The sequence below is a fragment of the Dipteris shenzhenensis genome, chromosome 19 (assembly GCF_047967505.1).
Source record: "Dipteris shenzhenensis isolate YYH24624 ecotype China chromosome 19, Dip_SZ_1.0, whole genome shotgun sequence".
Classification (NCBI taxonomy): domain Eukaryota; kingdom Viridiplantae; phylum Streptophyta; class Polypodiopsida; order Gleicheniales; family Dipteridaceae; genus Dipteris; species Dipteris shenzhenensis.
The window spans coordinates 37,107,239-37,124,116 of record NC_141614.1 but is presented as its reverse complement, the minus strand read 5'-3'; the positions used below and the strand labels follow the sequence as shown (position 1 = coordinate 37,124,116).

Genomic DNA, 16,878 nt, shown 5'->3' with positions numbered 1-16,878 from the left:
TCCCAAAATATATATTGAAATATATTCGTGTGCATGCCAACATGGCAGGTCACAGGTCATAGCAGCAGAGATTTACCATGCCTAAACCTCCGAATCCACTTTGGGGGGATCCATACCACTATGATTAACCCCACAATGGCAACAGGGTCAGGAAACAAAGAGTGGAAGTACAATTATTGTGGCGAGCTTTTTGTGAGCTCAGCAACACGTCTTATTCTCCACGTGTCTGGACTTGGTGATAGGGGAATTGGCACGAGACTTTATCAGGTGCATTGTCCACATAGTCTAGCAAAAGAACGGCAGCATTTGGCAGATATTGGAATTGGGAGGAGTGTGATTGAATGCAATTTTGCTTTCAATGTCCTACAAACACAACAGTGGAAGAGGATGATCAAGGCAGTGGCAGCTGTGCAAGCTACATATACATGGACAGGTGTGACATGGTGCAATGAGGACATATATCCCTGAGGGGGAGAAAGGCAGAGAGGACATATATCCCTGAGGGGGAGATAGGCAGAATTAACAAAGCTCTTGATCCTATCAAGGAGGGATGGAAGAAATTTGGCTGCAGCATTCTGTCTGATGGATGGAGTGATGTTAGGAGGAGGGGCATCATTAATATATTGGTATCCTCATGCCTTGGTACCTATTTTTTGAAAGCTTTTGATATAGGTAGAGGAGCTGCTAGCACTACAAGTGAGGTCATTTTTCAGCATATCTGAGTAGCTATCATTGAGATAGGGCCTGAGAATGTGGTCCAAGTTATTACAGACAATGCAACTAATTGTGTGACGATGGGAGAGCTTGGGAAGGTAGAGTTTCCTACCATTGTATGGACTCCTTGTGCTTCACATTGCCTAGACCTTCTCATGGAGGACATCGGTCGGCTCCCTTGGATTGCTAGTGTGATGCAAATTGCGAGTACCATTGCAGCCTTCTTTAAGAAGCCGCCCAAGGCCTTGGCCATATTCAGGGAGCATAGCAACTTGAAAATTGTCTGACCATCAAAGACACGCTTTGCATACATGCACATTGTTTTGGAGCACCTTCTTACAGTGCATGCAGCTCCTCAACAGACAGTGGTGTCTCAGATGTGGTTAGAGTGGCCTGACTCTGCCAGGTCAGAGGGCATGACAATATAGAGGATGTGCTTGGATCACTCACTTTGGACTGACATGGAGTCCATAGTGGGGCTTTGTTTATATGGGTTTACTGCCAGGCTCTAGAACAATGTCATGATCCACATCCATCTTGGGAGGAAATTGGGATGGCATATCAACAAACTCCGAGAGCAACTGCTGCATATCACAATCCTCAACACGGGGAATGCTACCCCCTTGAGATACTGATACATTCTGTCGCAGTTATCCTCTCAATATGGGACCGTCTATTCGTCCCTGATCACAAGTGGAAGGATGAATGAGTTGACCTAGGAGAAATTGGTCCCAATAGTAGAGAAACACTTTGTAAATCATACCTATGAGGCTTTGGCAGCTGAGCAAAAAGGCAAAAAGCAGTTGACAACTGAGGAGCAAGAAGCACTCAAGGCATCCCGTATGTGTCCGAAAGGTCATTACTGGCAGCAATGTCCCCAAAGGAATGGTGGGGGCCCAGTAACCAAATGGCCAACGTTACTGCCATAACCATGTATACTCTAGCCTTCTATAGCACGAGGCAGGATGTGCTGCCAGCAAACTCTCCGGATCTAGATGGAGGATTGCTTGCTTGTTTGTGGCAGTGGTACCCGCCGATCATGCATAGTAGGAAGGAAGTCTTTGATAGAGGCAGTCTTTCAAGTAGGACCTCGAGCCACGAGGAGTATGACCTGGCAGATCCAAAGGGGGTTTCTTGGTGTTCTGCTGCAGCTATTGTCTGATGAGCTGCTGGAGATCTGGATGGGTCTGATTCTGAACATGGTTGTTAAGACACCAGTGTCTTATGATAAGACACTTAAGACATTTGTCTTACCTTAAGACACGTTTAGACATGCTCCAAATTTTAGAGCGTGTCTAAACATGTCTTACCTTTAGACACGCTCCAAATTTTTTATTAAATTTCAAAGCCCTAAAATTTTAGACTTTGGAACCTTAGACTTTGCAAATAGTGATTTCACCGTCCATACACACTGTCCATACCGAACTTCAGGAATCCCGCTGCCCGTACGGATTTCTTGCCTCCTTGTATGACTGTACGGATATACCGTAATGATATTCAAGCTGGTGCAGATCCGTCGTACACTGCACGAATCCACCGTGCGGATCTGCCTTATGCCCGTACAAATCTGCCGTACACTATACGGAATCGCCGTACGATCAACCTTGCAGCAGATGTGGGTGATTGTTGCTGTGTTCAACAATCAAGCGTCTATGTTGGAGCTCAGCCCGCCTTCAAACACTATGCATCGCATACTTGATTTATCTGTTAGTTCTGCATTGCTCATGTTATGCTTTTTTTGAATGCTGTTCCAAGGCCTCGACGGCTCCATCCCACTCGGCATCTTGCTTTCTCTTTCCAAAAAAATTGGGGCAAAATATGGGCTGAAAGTCCTAACAAAGTTGGCCCCCTCAGGGATTGCTTCAAATAGTAGTTGCTAGTATAACAGTAATTGCATGCTACTGTGAGAAGCGCAGCGATGCGGAGTAGCAACGGAGAGAAAACAGCAAACACTCACAAGAGAGAGAAGGAGAACAAGAGAGACATGCACAGGATCTCAGGAAAAACCTGCTCTACTGCTGGAGAAAAACCCTCCACTCGTGACTGAAACAAAATTGAGCTAAGATGAAAAATAAGGGAGGGAGGGGGCCCTATTTATAGGATCACCCCCTGCCCCAAACAACTGACTGAGGGGAGGTTAGGTCGCCGACTAAATGGGCCAACCCCTGCCTGTGCAGACTGACCAGTAGGTCGGCTGTGGGGTCGGCTACTGGGTGGCCAAAGGGCCCGCAAACCAGGGCACCAACTAGGTACACACATGCGGCCTGGTGGCAGCCCCCAAGGTGGGCTGTACGCGCCCCCCCTACGTGCCTCTAGCAGGCCCGGGACAGGCCTGCAAACCCCCGCACATCTCCGGACAGATGGTGGCCCCTCCTTGACCTCGAAACAGGGGCAGACAGGCATGCCCAAGGCCATGAACATGTAGACCTCCATGGTGAACCCCCTCTGCCTCTCTGGGGCAGGCAAACCCACAACAATGGCCCTGCCACTCCCTCACATGGGCAAGCAAACCCACAACCAAGGCCCTCACTCAAGGAGACAAGAGATGAACTCTAACACCCCCTCTCAGCTCCTGGATCATGAATCATCTAGAGGGAGCTGGAATGATCGCTAAGCAGTTGCTGTGCCAAGGACTTGGTGAAGAGGTCACGAACCTTCTCCCGGACATAGTGGTACTGGGTCTCAATAGGCTTGGTGTGAGCATGAAACATAGGATTCTTGGCAAGAGCAACACAACTCTGATTGTTACTGTGGATGACTGTCGGGGATGTTTGTGGGGACCCAATCTCTCCAAGCAGTTGTCGGAGCCAAACTGCCTCACAAGTAGCGGAACATGCAGCACGATACTCTGTCTTAGTAGAAGAGAGAGTGATTGTCGGTTGCCTTTTACTGCTCCAAGTGATGGCGGCTGAGCCGAGAGTGAAACAGTACCCAGTGGTGGAACGGCGAGTGTCAGAATTTCCTCCCCATTCGGAGTCGCTCCAACCTAAAATATGGATCTTGGAATGCTCACTGGCCTGATAGAACAACCCTCGATTGAGATTCCTTGAAGATAACAAAGGATTTGCAGATTTGCATCCCAATGAGTCTTCTTATGTGTCTACATGAAGGAACTGAGAAGACCAATAGAGTTACACAAATCTAGTCTCGTATTGAGGAGCCAAATCAAAGATCCAAGCACGACGGTCGGACAAATGAAAAGCCTCCAGAAGCTCTTGAGTATAACGTTTTTGGGACACAAAGTAACCCTTCGGTCCATGTGAAATCTCCAGACCCAGGAAGAAGTGTAGAAGACCGAGATCTGTAATCTCAAAGGCTTGAGAAGGAGCTGCCTTCGTCTCGGCAATATGGGTGGCATGACTTCCTGTAATGAACAAATCATCAACATACAGGATAAGAAGTCTTCCTTGATGGTAAATGTACAAGTTGGGATCAGCCCGAGATCTGCGGAAGTGCTTGCGAACAAAGAACTCATCAATCTTCGGATTCCATGCTCAAGGAGCCTGCTTAATCCCATATAAAGCTTTTCGTAGCTTGTAAACCATGCCAGATGACTTGGTAAACCCAGGCGGTTGCTCCACATAGATCTCTTCCTTTGAGAAATGCAAATTTAACATCCATATGATAGATGGGCCACTGCTTATGAGCTACAACTGCTAGTACTATCCAAAGGGTGGCCATCTTGGCAGTAGGAGCAAACGTGTCATCATAATCAATCTCAGGGCGCTAAGAGTATCCTTTGGCAACAAGTCGGGCTTTGTGCTTATCCATGGTTCCATCATAGGAATACTTGGACTTGTAAATCCATTTGACACCAATGACGGAACGTCGTTGCAGGCAGGGTACTAACTCCCATGTCAAATTCCGCTCAATGGAATCCAACTCCAGCTCCATGGCCTGCTTCCACTGGGTTTGAGAGAGGGCTTCCTAGACATTCGAAGGCTCTTTGTCTTGAGGATGCGGGACATCAAGGAATAGTTGACCTGAAGTGGAACGACCTCCAGAACCTTTTCCTTATTGCGATGGGATCGCTGAGGTCCATCCTCCTCCCAAAGCCATGAGGAAGGAATATCAGTGACACCTGAGTCACAAAGAGTCCCAATCAACCAACGAGGTACCTTATGAGAGTTTGACACGGAATTGTCCCCGGCAGCCTGGAGAGGTGGGGAATCATCTGGATCATTGTTAGGGTCACTCTCTGGTGAAGGCTCAGGAACTACCGGAACGGGGGTACTGAGGGCACAGATTCATCACTACTGTCATCATCCACAGGCTTTGGAAGAAGGGGTGGGTTAACATCAATAATGGAAGATGGAAGCTGCTCATCAAAGATAACATCCCTGTTGAGGATAATCTCCTGCCTGGAAGGGTCATACAGTGGATAACTTGTGGATTGGGAATTGTATTGAACAAAGATAGCCTGAGTAGACTTCACATCTAACTTCCCCCTTTGCTTCTTGGGAAAGTGTACAAAGGCATCACATCCAAACATGTGAAAATAGGAAGCATCAGGCTTCTTGCCGAAATAGGCTTCAAAAGGAGTGGCTTTTGGGACAGCAGACATCGGAGAGTGATTCAGGATATGAACTGCTTGTTAGAAATGACCCAACAGAAGGTACACACAGCGGAAGACTGATAGTAATGCCCAAGAGCTCACACAGTGTGTGTGTGGGGTGGAATCACAAACTTCTTAACTTATGTGCATAGATGTGCAAGCCAGCAAATAGACAATGCTCAGAAACAAATATAGAAGCAACACTTTATATTTCCGTCTGTCCAAAAACTAGGACAGGATACAATACCAAAAGGTCCTTATACTACAAGCCGCGTGCTCCACCTCGAGCATATGTAGACTCTTTGTCTAGATCCCTTTCACCTTGCTGTCCGGAAGCCAGCCTAGGTGGGCTGCCACTCTAACTCAGTCTGCAGCTTCTCCTGGGTCACCTTGTCCTCCTAAATGTAGGCCTAAGGCTCCCCCTTTGCTGCTCCTGTCTGCTGTCCTGAGGGCTGCTCCAAGTGATATCTTATGAGGCCAAATGCCTCTCCTTTTATAGGCCCCAAGGGGGCTGGCAAAAACCGACGAGCCTGCACCAAACTGGCCAATTAGTCTGTGGCTGGTCCAGCCCTATTAGGGCTCACAAACCGGGGCCTTTTGGGGCCACTCTTCTAGGGCCTTGGCCCTCCAATCAAGGCAAGGGCCCAGCCTATATAAAGGCAGGTCCCTGCCTCATGGCAGCCTCCTTTGCTGCTCCAACAGGCCTCATCCAGCCCCGTACAGCCTCGTACCCTGCTCTGTACAGTTGCGCCACTTGTCCCGAGTCTGCACACCCTTGCTGATGTCAGCCCTGTCCGCCTCTATTCGGGGCCTGTTCCAGCTGCCCATGTGGCAGCCCCCTCCCTTATCTTTTCTTCCTAGGTTCACCCCCCCCAGCCCTCCTCATATGGGGGCTTACAGATGGGGAGGTGACCATTCCAACACTGCCGTGGCAGTGGCTTCAGCCCAAAGGAAAGGAGGAACTTCCCGGTGAGTGAGCATGGACCGAGACATCTCTACCACGGTACACTCATCAACTCCTACTTGAGAGGCAGTGCCCAGTGTTGACAAACTCCCGTCAAAGGCCTTTCATCACACAAAACTCCTGAGCCTCAAGAGAGACCCTCTTAATTGAAGTGGTCCCCTTATAGAGGGAAGACAAATGCTCCTAGATAGTCTTTGCCGCTGACATGTGCTTTACATGGTTAAGGATCTAAGGAGTACAGTTCAAGAAAATGAATGATCGGACCCTTGTATTGACACGGTCCCAGATTTGGACCAGATTCTTGGCCGACCTTTGATCCAAAATGCCCAAACTTCATCAAGGGGATCTGGCCTTGTGACATCTACCAGGATGAAGTCTGCCAGGTCATAGGACTGCAATACTAACTCCATCATAACATGCCACACACCATAATTGTCCCTGTCCAATTGTCGGTCGACAAGGAACGTGCGTAAAACCGGAATCTTCACCTTGTTTTCTGCCAATTCTTGTAGAGAAGCCATGGGATAGAAGTGAGAGAGACGGAGAAGATTGGATAGAAGAAGAGCAAAGAAGGAAGAAAGAAGGGAGGAAGGAGAGAAGGCTGAAGAGGTTTGAAGAGGATGCTTCCTTCAACCTCGGAGCGCCTAGCCTTCACACAAACTACCCTTTCGATCTGAAACCACCCTTCAAAGTAGCTATCCTTCTATGTACTTCAACAGCAGCCCGTACCTTCTCAATGGCCTGCCACGAACAGCTTTCTGAGGTGTTGATATGGCTTGTTGAATCTCCTCTCCACAGCTCAAAGTCTTTTTAGCCAATCTTAGGCTCTGATACCATGTGAGAAGTGCAACAATGCGGAGCAACAACAAAGAGAAAACAGCAAACAATCGCAAGAGAGAGAAGGAGAACAAGATAGACTTGCACAGGATCTTAGGAAAAACCTCCTCTACTGCTGGAGAAAAACCCTCCACTGGTGACAGCCCCAAGTGTGAGGCGAGATGAAAAACAAGGAGGGAGGGGGCCCTATTTATAGAGTCACCCCCTGCCCCAAACAACCGACTGAGGGGGGGGGGGGGGGGGGGTAGGTGGCCGACTAAATGGGCTGACTCCTGCCTGTGCAAACCGACCAGCAGGTCGGCTGTGGGGTCGCCGGCCAAAAGGCCCGCAAACCAAGGCGCCAACCTGGTGCACACGTGCGGCCTGATGGCAGCCCCCAAGGCAGGCTGTACGCGCTTCCCTGCATGTCTCTAGCAGGCCAGGGACAGGCCTGCAGATCCCTGCATTGCTCCGGACAGATGGTGGCCCCTCTGTGACCTCGAAACAGGGGCAGACAGGCATGCCCAGAGCCATGAACATGTAGACCTCCATGGTGAACCCCCTCTGCCTCTCTGGGGCAAGCAAACCCACAACAATGGCCCTGACACTCCCTCACATGGGCGGGCAAACCCACAACCAAGGCCCTTACTCAAGGAGACAAGAGATAACTCTAACAGCTACTATTCAGTGTTGATCATTATTGAAGGCTCCACCCCACTCTGCATCTTGTAGATTCTTGTTTTTTTGGAGGGGCAAAATATGGGCTGAAAGCCCTAACTAATTTGGCCTCCTTCTTGGCATGTGTTGGGCTGCATAGCAGCATACTATTGCTTGATATGGTGCTACAGTCCAGTTTGCTACAATGCTACTCCATTCATGCTATGTACTGCCTATGCTACTATTGCTGTTAACAGTTGCATGCATGATGCTCGCTTGCAGTGCTACTGAAATATGGCATATGCCATATGCATGAGAATTGTTACTGCTTAATGCTTGACACTTCTATTGCAGCTTGCTATCTCTCAACACAATTAGTCTATAGATTGGAGTTTACTTGCTGGTCCTATTTCTCCCAAAATATATATTGAATTATGTTCATGTGCATGCCAACATGACAGGTCAGAGGTCATAGCAGCAGAGATTTACCATGCCTAAAGCTCCGAATCCACTTTGGGGGATCCATACCACTATGATTAACCCCGTAGTGGCAACGGCGTCAGGAAACAAAGAGTGGAAGTGCAATTATTGTGGTGAGCCTTTGTGAGCTCAGCGACACGTCTTATTCGCCACGTGTCAGGACTTGGTGGTAGGGGAATCGGTGGATGTCCTTCAGTTCCTGTTGAGATTGCACAGAAAGTTATCAGAGAGAATCCACAACTTTGCAGTGGACCTAGTACCATACTTGGTGCCATGGTACTTGCTGCCTTGCAGGATGAGGATTTGTTGGGGCTTGAGTCTCACACTATCAACCTTGATGATGCTATGGATAGTGACTCTAGTGCTATTGGTTCCTCTCATGCAGAGAAGAGGGCTATAAAGGAGGACACTACTTTTGCTACATCCTCATCATCATCCAATGCTATGCCTACTTTGAAAAAGAAGCATGAGACTTTATCAGGTGCCTTGTGCACATAGTCTTGGCAAAAAGAGTGGCAGCATTTGGCAGATATGGCAGCATTTGGCAGATATTGAAATTGGGAAGACTATGATTGAATGCAATTTTGCTTTCAATGTGGTGCGACAAGGACATCTGTCCAGGAGGAGGAGATAGGCAGAATTATCAAAGCTCTTGATCCTATCAAGGAGGGATGGAAGAAATTTGGCTGCAGCATTCTAGCTGATAGATGGAGTGATGTTAGGAGGGGCATCATTAATATATTGGTATCCTCATGCCTTGGTACCTATTTTTTGAAAGTTGTTGATACAGGTAGAGGAGGTGCTAGCACTACAGGTGAAGTCCTTTTTTAGCATATCTCAGCAGCTATCCTTGAGATAGGGACTGAGAATGTGGTCCAAGTTGTTACAGACAATGCAACTAATTGCATGAGGATGGGAGAGTTTGTGGAGGCAAGGTTTCCTACCATTGTATGGACTCCTTGTGCTTCACATTGCCTAGACCTTCTCATGGAGGACATCGTTCGGCTCCCTTGGATTGCTAGTATGATGCAAACTGCTACTGCCATTTGCAGCCTTCTTTAAGAAGAATCCCAAGGCTTTGACCATATTCAGAGACCGTAGCAACTTGGAAATTGTCTTGCGGCCATTGAAGACACGCTTTGCGTACATGCACATTGTTTTGGAGTGCCTTCTTGCAATGCATGCAGCTCTTCGAGAGACAATGGTGTGGTTAGAGTGGCCTAACTCTACCAGGTCAGAGAGCATGAAAGTACAGAGGACTCACTTTGGACTGACATGGAGTCCATAGTGAAAGCTCTCCATCCTTTATCCGTTGTATTGCGGGTGACAGATATGGAGGGAGGTGCTCTTGGCTTGGTCCATCATTTCATGGAGCAGTTGCATGTTTCGCTAAGTACATCTAACTCCCTCGCACCTGAGAGGAAAGGTTGGTCTATGTCCATTATGTTAATAAGTAATTAATCATCACTTATCATAAATCCATTATCCATGTCTATTATAATTTACAAATTATGTTAAAATGTAGATTGCAAGAAATAAGGTCTCTGAGATGGCGGTTCGTGCGTAGGCCCATCCATGGGCTTGCAACACTTCTGCATCCACTGTTTAAGTCAGCTGATTTATTCAATAAGCCAGAGTTACTTGGGGAGGGTTTTTCCAAAGAATAAGCAATTGGAGCTGGATTTGGAGCTTCTCAGTATCAGAATAGTGTGGGCGTTTCCTTCTCCAGACCCACGTCTAGAAGGAAAGAGATTTGTGTTAAGCTCCTCGAGTGCGGAAGTTGGCTCTTCAGATTTTATCTCAAGTGAGAGCTGAGACATGTATCTTTGCTATTTCTAAAGCCGTAAATGTAGATGATGATTGATCTCCATTCTTACTCCTTGAATCTTGATTTGTAATTGCCAATCTGGATTTGGAACCAAAAGGAACGTGCAGTAGGAGCATGCGAGAGGAATTGGAGCTCCTAGTCTTTGATCCATACGCAAATAAGGAACAAGTTAAGCACAAGGCGACTCGAGCGCTTAGTATACTGCCGTGCAAACTTAAGGCTTATAAAAAAGCTTTAAAAACTTGGCAGGTCCAATGCAGATAACATTGGTAGCTTATGTAATGAAGGGGAAAAAGGGAAAATTTAGAGGACCTTTAGAGGCCTCTTAGGTGGGAAATGTGGAGGGACTATATAAGTCCCCATCCACCCCTATTTGTGTATTTTTTGATGTGACATCTAATCCTATCTTCTCTCCCAGCTCCTTCCAACTACCTGCTCCCTATGCTCTCTCACCCTCTCTCCTCCCTACTCTCTCACTCTCTCTCTCTTCTCTCCCATCTCTCTCCCCCTTCTGCTAATCTATCCCCCTTCCTCCAAATCTTCCCTTCCCCCTTTTCTACATTGGTATCAAAGCTCCGCTCTCTGGCACCTTTGCTTCACCCCTTCACTCTTCATCTTTTCTTCTAACAGTTGCTACGCCAACGTTTGATCGATAGAGTGACTGCAATCAGCATCACCTATAGAGTTGCATCCACGACCCTTTTCTAGACACGAATGCATAACTTTGGGTATACGTTGCAAGGCATGTCCAAGCCTATTCAACAGGCAGTTACAAGCTCCAACGAGCCTAGCATCATCAATAAACAAATCTCTTGCCTCGGACCTCTACAAACAATAAACGGAGGCATGAAGGGTGAAATCTCGAATGCCCAAGCATCGCTTAAGCCTGTATCAACCCGTCCGTCACTCACACCTTCAGGCTGTAGCCCGTTAACTACCGTCCATCAGCCGTCAGCCCATCAGCCCTCAGCCTGTAGCCCATTTGTCGCCCGCCAGTTCGCCGCTCGTCTCACCACCACCATCGTAGATCTGGTTGCAAGCTTGCAACAGCTAGCCAAATTTTGACGCCCGCGACCTCGATTATGTCCGCCGTTGCTCGTCTGCTTTCCGCCATCGCCTACCATGATGCCACCTTCCGCCCTGTTTTCCACGCCTCCAAAACCTTAGATTAAGGTCTTGATTAAATCTAAGGTTAGTTTGACTTAGGTTAGTAGGTCTGGTTACTTAGGTGGTGTTTAGTTACTTGAATTAGGTTAAGTTTAGTTAATTAGGTTTGGGTTAGTCAATTAGGTCTAGTTAGTTGCGGTTAGTTAGGTTAGCGGGGTTAAGCTGACTAGGTTTAGTCCGAGTGGTAGTTAGATTAGATTCTCCTCACTCAGCATCCTAAGTGTCCTAGGAGTTCTAGGTTAGTGTCCTAACAATCCTAGGTTACTTAGGGATCCCCCCCCTTCCAAAAAAAAAACGGTTGAAACTTCAGCCTTTTTTTAGGGGTCTTTCACAGCCCCCTTTGGAGCCATTTTGACTCCATTTTGAAGCCTACTCATTGATTGTCCTCTCGAGCTTCGCCATCATCCTTTTTATAAGTTCTTCACACTTTATCAAGTACTCATTACAGCAGGGTTTTGCTGTCTCCTCCTTCTCCAAGTACACGTCATCTCCTTGCCTGCATTCGAGCTTCTCTCTCCCAGACAGCCACCATGCCACCCAAGCGTGCTCCTCGGGATACATTGATGAGGCTGCTCAGCATGAGCACTTGCCTTCCACAGTGGGTGCATCCACTAGTGGTACAGAGATCCCTACAACTCAGCCTCTCTCTCCTGCATCTCGAGAAGTGCAGGTAGCGGAGAGACAATTTTTGGATACCCTTGCTTCTATGCCCAAGGGTGCTTTCCGTCAGATGGGACAGGAGTTCAGCCACCAGCTTACCACGGCCATGGCTATGCAGGATACAGCTCTTGCCGAGACAGGACAACAACTCGAGCAGCAGATCGGCCAGGCTACGCAGGACAAGGGCAAGCAGTCCGCACCCCGGGGACCACTCAGATAGTTTTATCTGCTCTACACAAAGGTTTTATGGCAGATGTCTGATGCCCGCCATGCCTATGAGCATCAGTCTTTTGGACCGTTGCATGTACCCCAGCATGGGGATTATTTGGACTTGGATGATGCATCGTCAATGGATTTAATGGATGCTTCTAAGACTTTGGATGTCACTCATGATGATTCATACGGTGCACAGGACGTGGAAGAAGCCCCAGATGCTAGAGCCACGAAGGGGCTGATTTCCCCTTTCATCCCGGTGGTGCTATTGAACATAATATGCATGGTATACAATCCAATGACACTCAGCCCACATGTGGCATGCGAGGCCGTTGGCCTACAATCTTTAATGCATAGAGGGCATGCTCCCTTCTAAGCTCTTTGGCCAACTACCTTGGTGAAATGACCTGCAATTTAGGAGTGGCAATGCCATGCAATGCTACAGTTCTACCCTTGTGGACAAAGCTGAGTGATAAGGCATTTAAATCCATGCTGATTTCACCCAAAGTTTTTAACCAATCGCAGCCAAGCAGGACAGCATCTATTGGGCCCATATCCAGTGCCAAGAGATCCCCAGCAAATTCATAATTCTCAGAGAGCTTGATCCTTGCATCTTGGCAACAAAATTTATTGACCAAATTCTATCCATTTGCCACCTCTACTCTCAGCCCGTGATCAATCTCAGTAGCAATCAGTCCCACCTTCTGTAAGGTCTTAGAATTGATGAAACTATGAGTGCTACCGCTGTCCACAACCATGTGAACAATCCTGCCATTAATTTGCCCTTTCAATCTGATAGTTTCAGCACTTTTAGCACCCATAAAGGCATGAAGAGAGATAGCATAGAGTTACCAGCTATGGCCTCGGACGATATCTGCTTACCTGCCTGGAGGATCTCCTACTGAAGTTCCTATAGCTTGTTGATGTGGTCCCCCATCGATGAAGACTTCTTGGGATCCAACAACTGCATTTGGACTTCCAGGGAAACCCTCTTCATGGGAGGTGTTCGATTATACATGGATGCGAAATGCTCCCATATACTCTTGGCAATTGTCATGTGCTTCACATGATTAATCACCTAAGGAGTACTTTTAAGAAAAAAGAACAATCTTACCCCTGCATTGACACTGTCCTAGAGCTGAGACAGGGTCTCGGCCTCCTTCTGCTCTAGGATGCCAAGGTCCTTCGCAAGGGGATCTGGTCTGGCAACACCTATCAAGATAAAATCTGCCAAATCGTATGACTGTAACAGAGACTCCATCATCACCCGCGAGCCCATCCAATTGCCAGTCAACCAGGAATGTGAGCAACACTGGAATTCTAGTCTTGTTCTCTGCCATCTCAGACAAAGTCGCCATGCAGGAAGAGAGCTGAACTGAAAGAGAAGGTGGATGGGATAGACAGTGACAGGAGGTGGAAGAAAGGAGAGGGCTGGAGAAGAGGATGAAGGGGATGACAGCGTAATGTACCTTCACTACTCGCTATCTGTCCCTCGGGAACACGTTCTCTCTGATCTGAAAACACCCTTCAAAGTCACCCCTTGCTGGGCACCTGAACAGTCCACACCTCGCACACACTCCTCCTCAAAGACTCCTCCGAACAGAACCCTAAACCTCCTCTCACTGTGCTGGCTCAACACTCCCTCCACTCCTCGGGTCTCAAGCCAACCGTGGCTCTGATACCATGTGAGAAGTGCAGCGGAAATGAACAGAAATGGAGAGAGAGAGCACGCCTCACACACACCACACTGAGAGGGGGAGAGAGACACAAGTGATCTCTGGCAAAAGCCCTGCTACAACTAGGGGAAAACCTCTGAACAACAGGCTGCTCAAGCGCTAGGAACTCTGCTCAACAACCTCCGAACAAGGATGGAAGAACTGCTCCACCCCAAGGCTGGTGGGGGGCTGCTCAGCAAAGGTGGCCGACCTGCAGGTCGGCCCACCCCATGCTCCACAGCCTGTAACTAGGGCCTATATGACATGCTCCAGGGGCTGTCCCGTGGCAGCACAACAGGGCTGACATGCCCGCACAGATCCGCACCCCTCCCGGGATCCTCCATGGCCATCATGGCAGCACAGGGACCAGCAAGAGGCACTGGACAGCCACACAGTCCTGCCCTCTATCCTACTCTGTCTTCATGGGAGGGCGGACACACCCACAACGAGGCCCTCTCTCTCTAGGTGACATCAGGAGATGTTGACCTCCAACACAAGTGCCCAGTCCAGCAGAGGTGATTCCAAGGAAATAAATTTCTTTTCAGGGAGTTTTGGTTGAGCTGCACAGTCCCGGTGTGCATTGTTAGTATGGGTGGAGAATTTTCTCTCAAAGTTGGTTGTATCAGGTTGTCCTGCAATGACTCTTATTTTAAAAGAGTTTAACAGGTCTCTCTTGCTCAGCTGATGGCTCTTTGTGCTTTGATAATATGAGAAGATCAGTTTTATTCTCTCGTTGCAGTCCTGTTCACATATTAAAGTGTTTGGTACGTATTGCAGAAGAAATGGAATGAAGTACCTGAGCATGTGGAGGTTGTAATTGAGGTGCCCAAAGGGAGTTGTGTGAAGAGGCGTCCTGATGGATCTGTAGATTTTGTGGTGCCCTTTCCATGCCCTTTTAACTACGGATCAGTGCACTCCATTCTTGCACCAGATGGTACGTTTGATCTATTTTTGTGAATCTATGGGATTTTAAAAATTGTGTTTTAGGTTCACAATCACAAGCTATTCTTCATTCCTTGTCAGTCAACCAGCTTAGCAGGTCTTTCTCAATCAAATCAACTGATACCAAACACTCCCCAGGCAGATAACATTGGGTTATGGAATTTCTCAAAAATTTTGAAAAAGGCTTCAGCAGCTTTCAGAAACAATATCGCATTTCCTTTCTTATTTGACTACAAATCTTATTATGCAGGGGACCCTTTAGATGCTATTGTCCTTGGGGAAAATCTTCCATATGGACACAAGGGGACTTGGAAAGTAAAAGGCATGCTCAAGTTCATTGATGCTGGTATTGTTGATAACAAATTGGTGTGTGTTCAACCATCGCAAAGGTGTTCTTTTGGTTTGAAACATAATTCAGAAGTGGAATCTGATAATGCCATTGGGCTTCCCAAAATGGGAACCACTCAGCATTTTCGAGGAACCACAAGGCATGCTTCAAATGAAGACATTTCAATTCTTGACTGGTTATTATTGAGTTGTATCTTCAGTGGGTATACTGTGTTCAAAGGGGGTCTGAATACTACAAGAGGAAGGAGTGGTCCCACCTCTTTTAATGGTTGGGAGTTCTATAGATAAATAAGCTGTCAGGGTGAATGAGTTTGATGCCTATTTCGACTGCAATAAAAGGGAATACTAAAAATATGGTTATTTCAAAATTTGCTTCTCACTCATACTCAAGTGGACTGTAGTCTACAGCTTTGTTGTTAGTCATGTATCACTCTGTGAATACGATGAGAGATGCTAGCCTTGTGTACATGAGATAGTTGTGAAAGGGACCTACAGTCAAGAAGATGGTATATCTACATGTTGACATGCAAATTGATTTGAATCAACTGGACATGCTTTTCATACTATAATCTGCACCTTAGTAGATAATGCGATAAAATGGCATTATGGAATGCTTGATGATGTTATGGCCTTTTGGTTCTCTTAAGAGGGTTTTCCTTTTTCCGAAAGTGATCCTTTGCTCACATACCGAGAATATTGAAGGAAAAAGATACCTTTGTTGCACGACATATATCAGTTGACGTCTTCAGCTTCGAGCTTAAGGGGCACACCTGTCTCACCTACCTAATGGGAGGAAGAATGGATTACAACTGTAATGAGATTGAAACTGCACTGTTTGTTGTGTTCTTAGAGGCCTGTTCTAGATGTTCTTACCATATTAGGGGACATGCAAATTTCACCTTATGAAGTTTTCATCCAGGCCACTTGTGATATTGCGATAAATTGTCTATCTTAGGTGGTGTGTTGATCTATCACATTTTTTGCTTAACATGAAATATTGTAGTCGTCACAAGCAGTCGTTGCTTAATGAAGAGAATATGATCCACTATTTTTTGATTAGCTTTCTCTTTTAGTGCTAGTCTTTGTTATGGTTGAGTCCACCTTTCATCTCCGGAGTGTTGCCAAAAGCTAAGACCTTTGTATAAGTGGATGCTAAGAGTATGGTTGGGGTGTGGATATGTGCTCATTAGCTAAGACCTTTGTATAAGTGGATGCTAAGAGTATGGTTGGGGTGTGGATATGGTTTACTAAGTGTTGGAGTTTATGCTTTTCCATTTGTGACTGTCATGAGATTGAAATGCACTGTTTGTGTGTTCTTAGAGGATGAGTATGTGCATGTCCTTGGATTCATTTAGATATATGTTGTCGCCATAGGGAGAGAGAATTGAAATGCTAGTCTTCAGAAGCAAATGTAGCTTGAATGAAGGGAATGCGGACTACTTTTTTTATTCGCCTTCTCCTTTAGTGCTAGCCTTTATCACGCATGAGTTTGTTCTTTACCTCTAGAGTGCTGATGTAAACTCAATGCGAAGACCATTGTAGACACATGTGTGGGAGCATGTGTTTATACTATGGTCTATACCAATTGTTGGTGTTAATGAAAATTGATTTTATGCAACTAAGATTTTATTCAAGTCATCATTAATTGAGTGTTTACTATTTGTCATGGGTGTTCACCTATCCCCATATAGTGTTTCCATCTCTAATATTGCCAAAATGACTACCATACATAGCATGGTCTCAAATTTTACCATCTTCAGTATGGTCTTATTTGTATCATCATTCTATGTTTTACCATCTTCAGTATGGTTAGACCATT

At 46.7% G+C, this 16,878-nt stretch overlaps 1 protein-coding gene across 1 annotated transcript in view; it reads left to right on the top strand.

The window, feature by feature from the left end:
* LOC147890425 (uncharacterized) overlaps positions 1-15,602 on the top strand; it is an 18,629-nt gene extending 3,027 nt beyond the window's left edge. The window contains exons 2-3 of the mRNA XM_087391018.1: positions 14,547-14,703; positions 14,962-15,602. Of these exons, the coding sequence (XP_087247144.1) occupies positions 14,547-14,703; positions 14,962-15,347 (543 nt within the window). The 3' untranslated portion in view covers positions 15,348-15,602. The remainder of the gene's footprint in view (positions 1-14,546; positions 14,704-14,961) is intronic.
* The last annotated feature ends 1,276 nt before the right edge of the window (positions 15,603-16,878 follow it).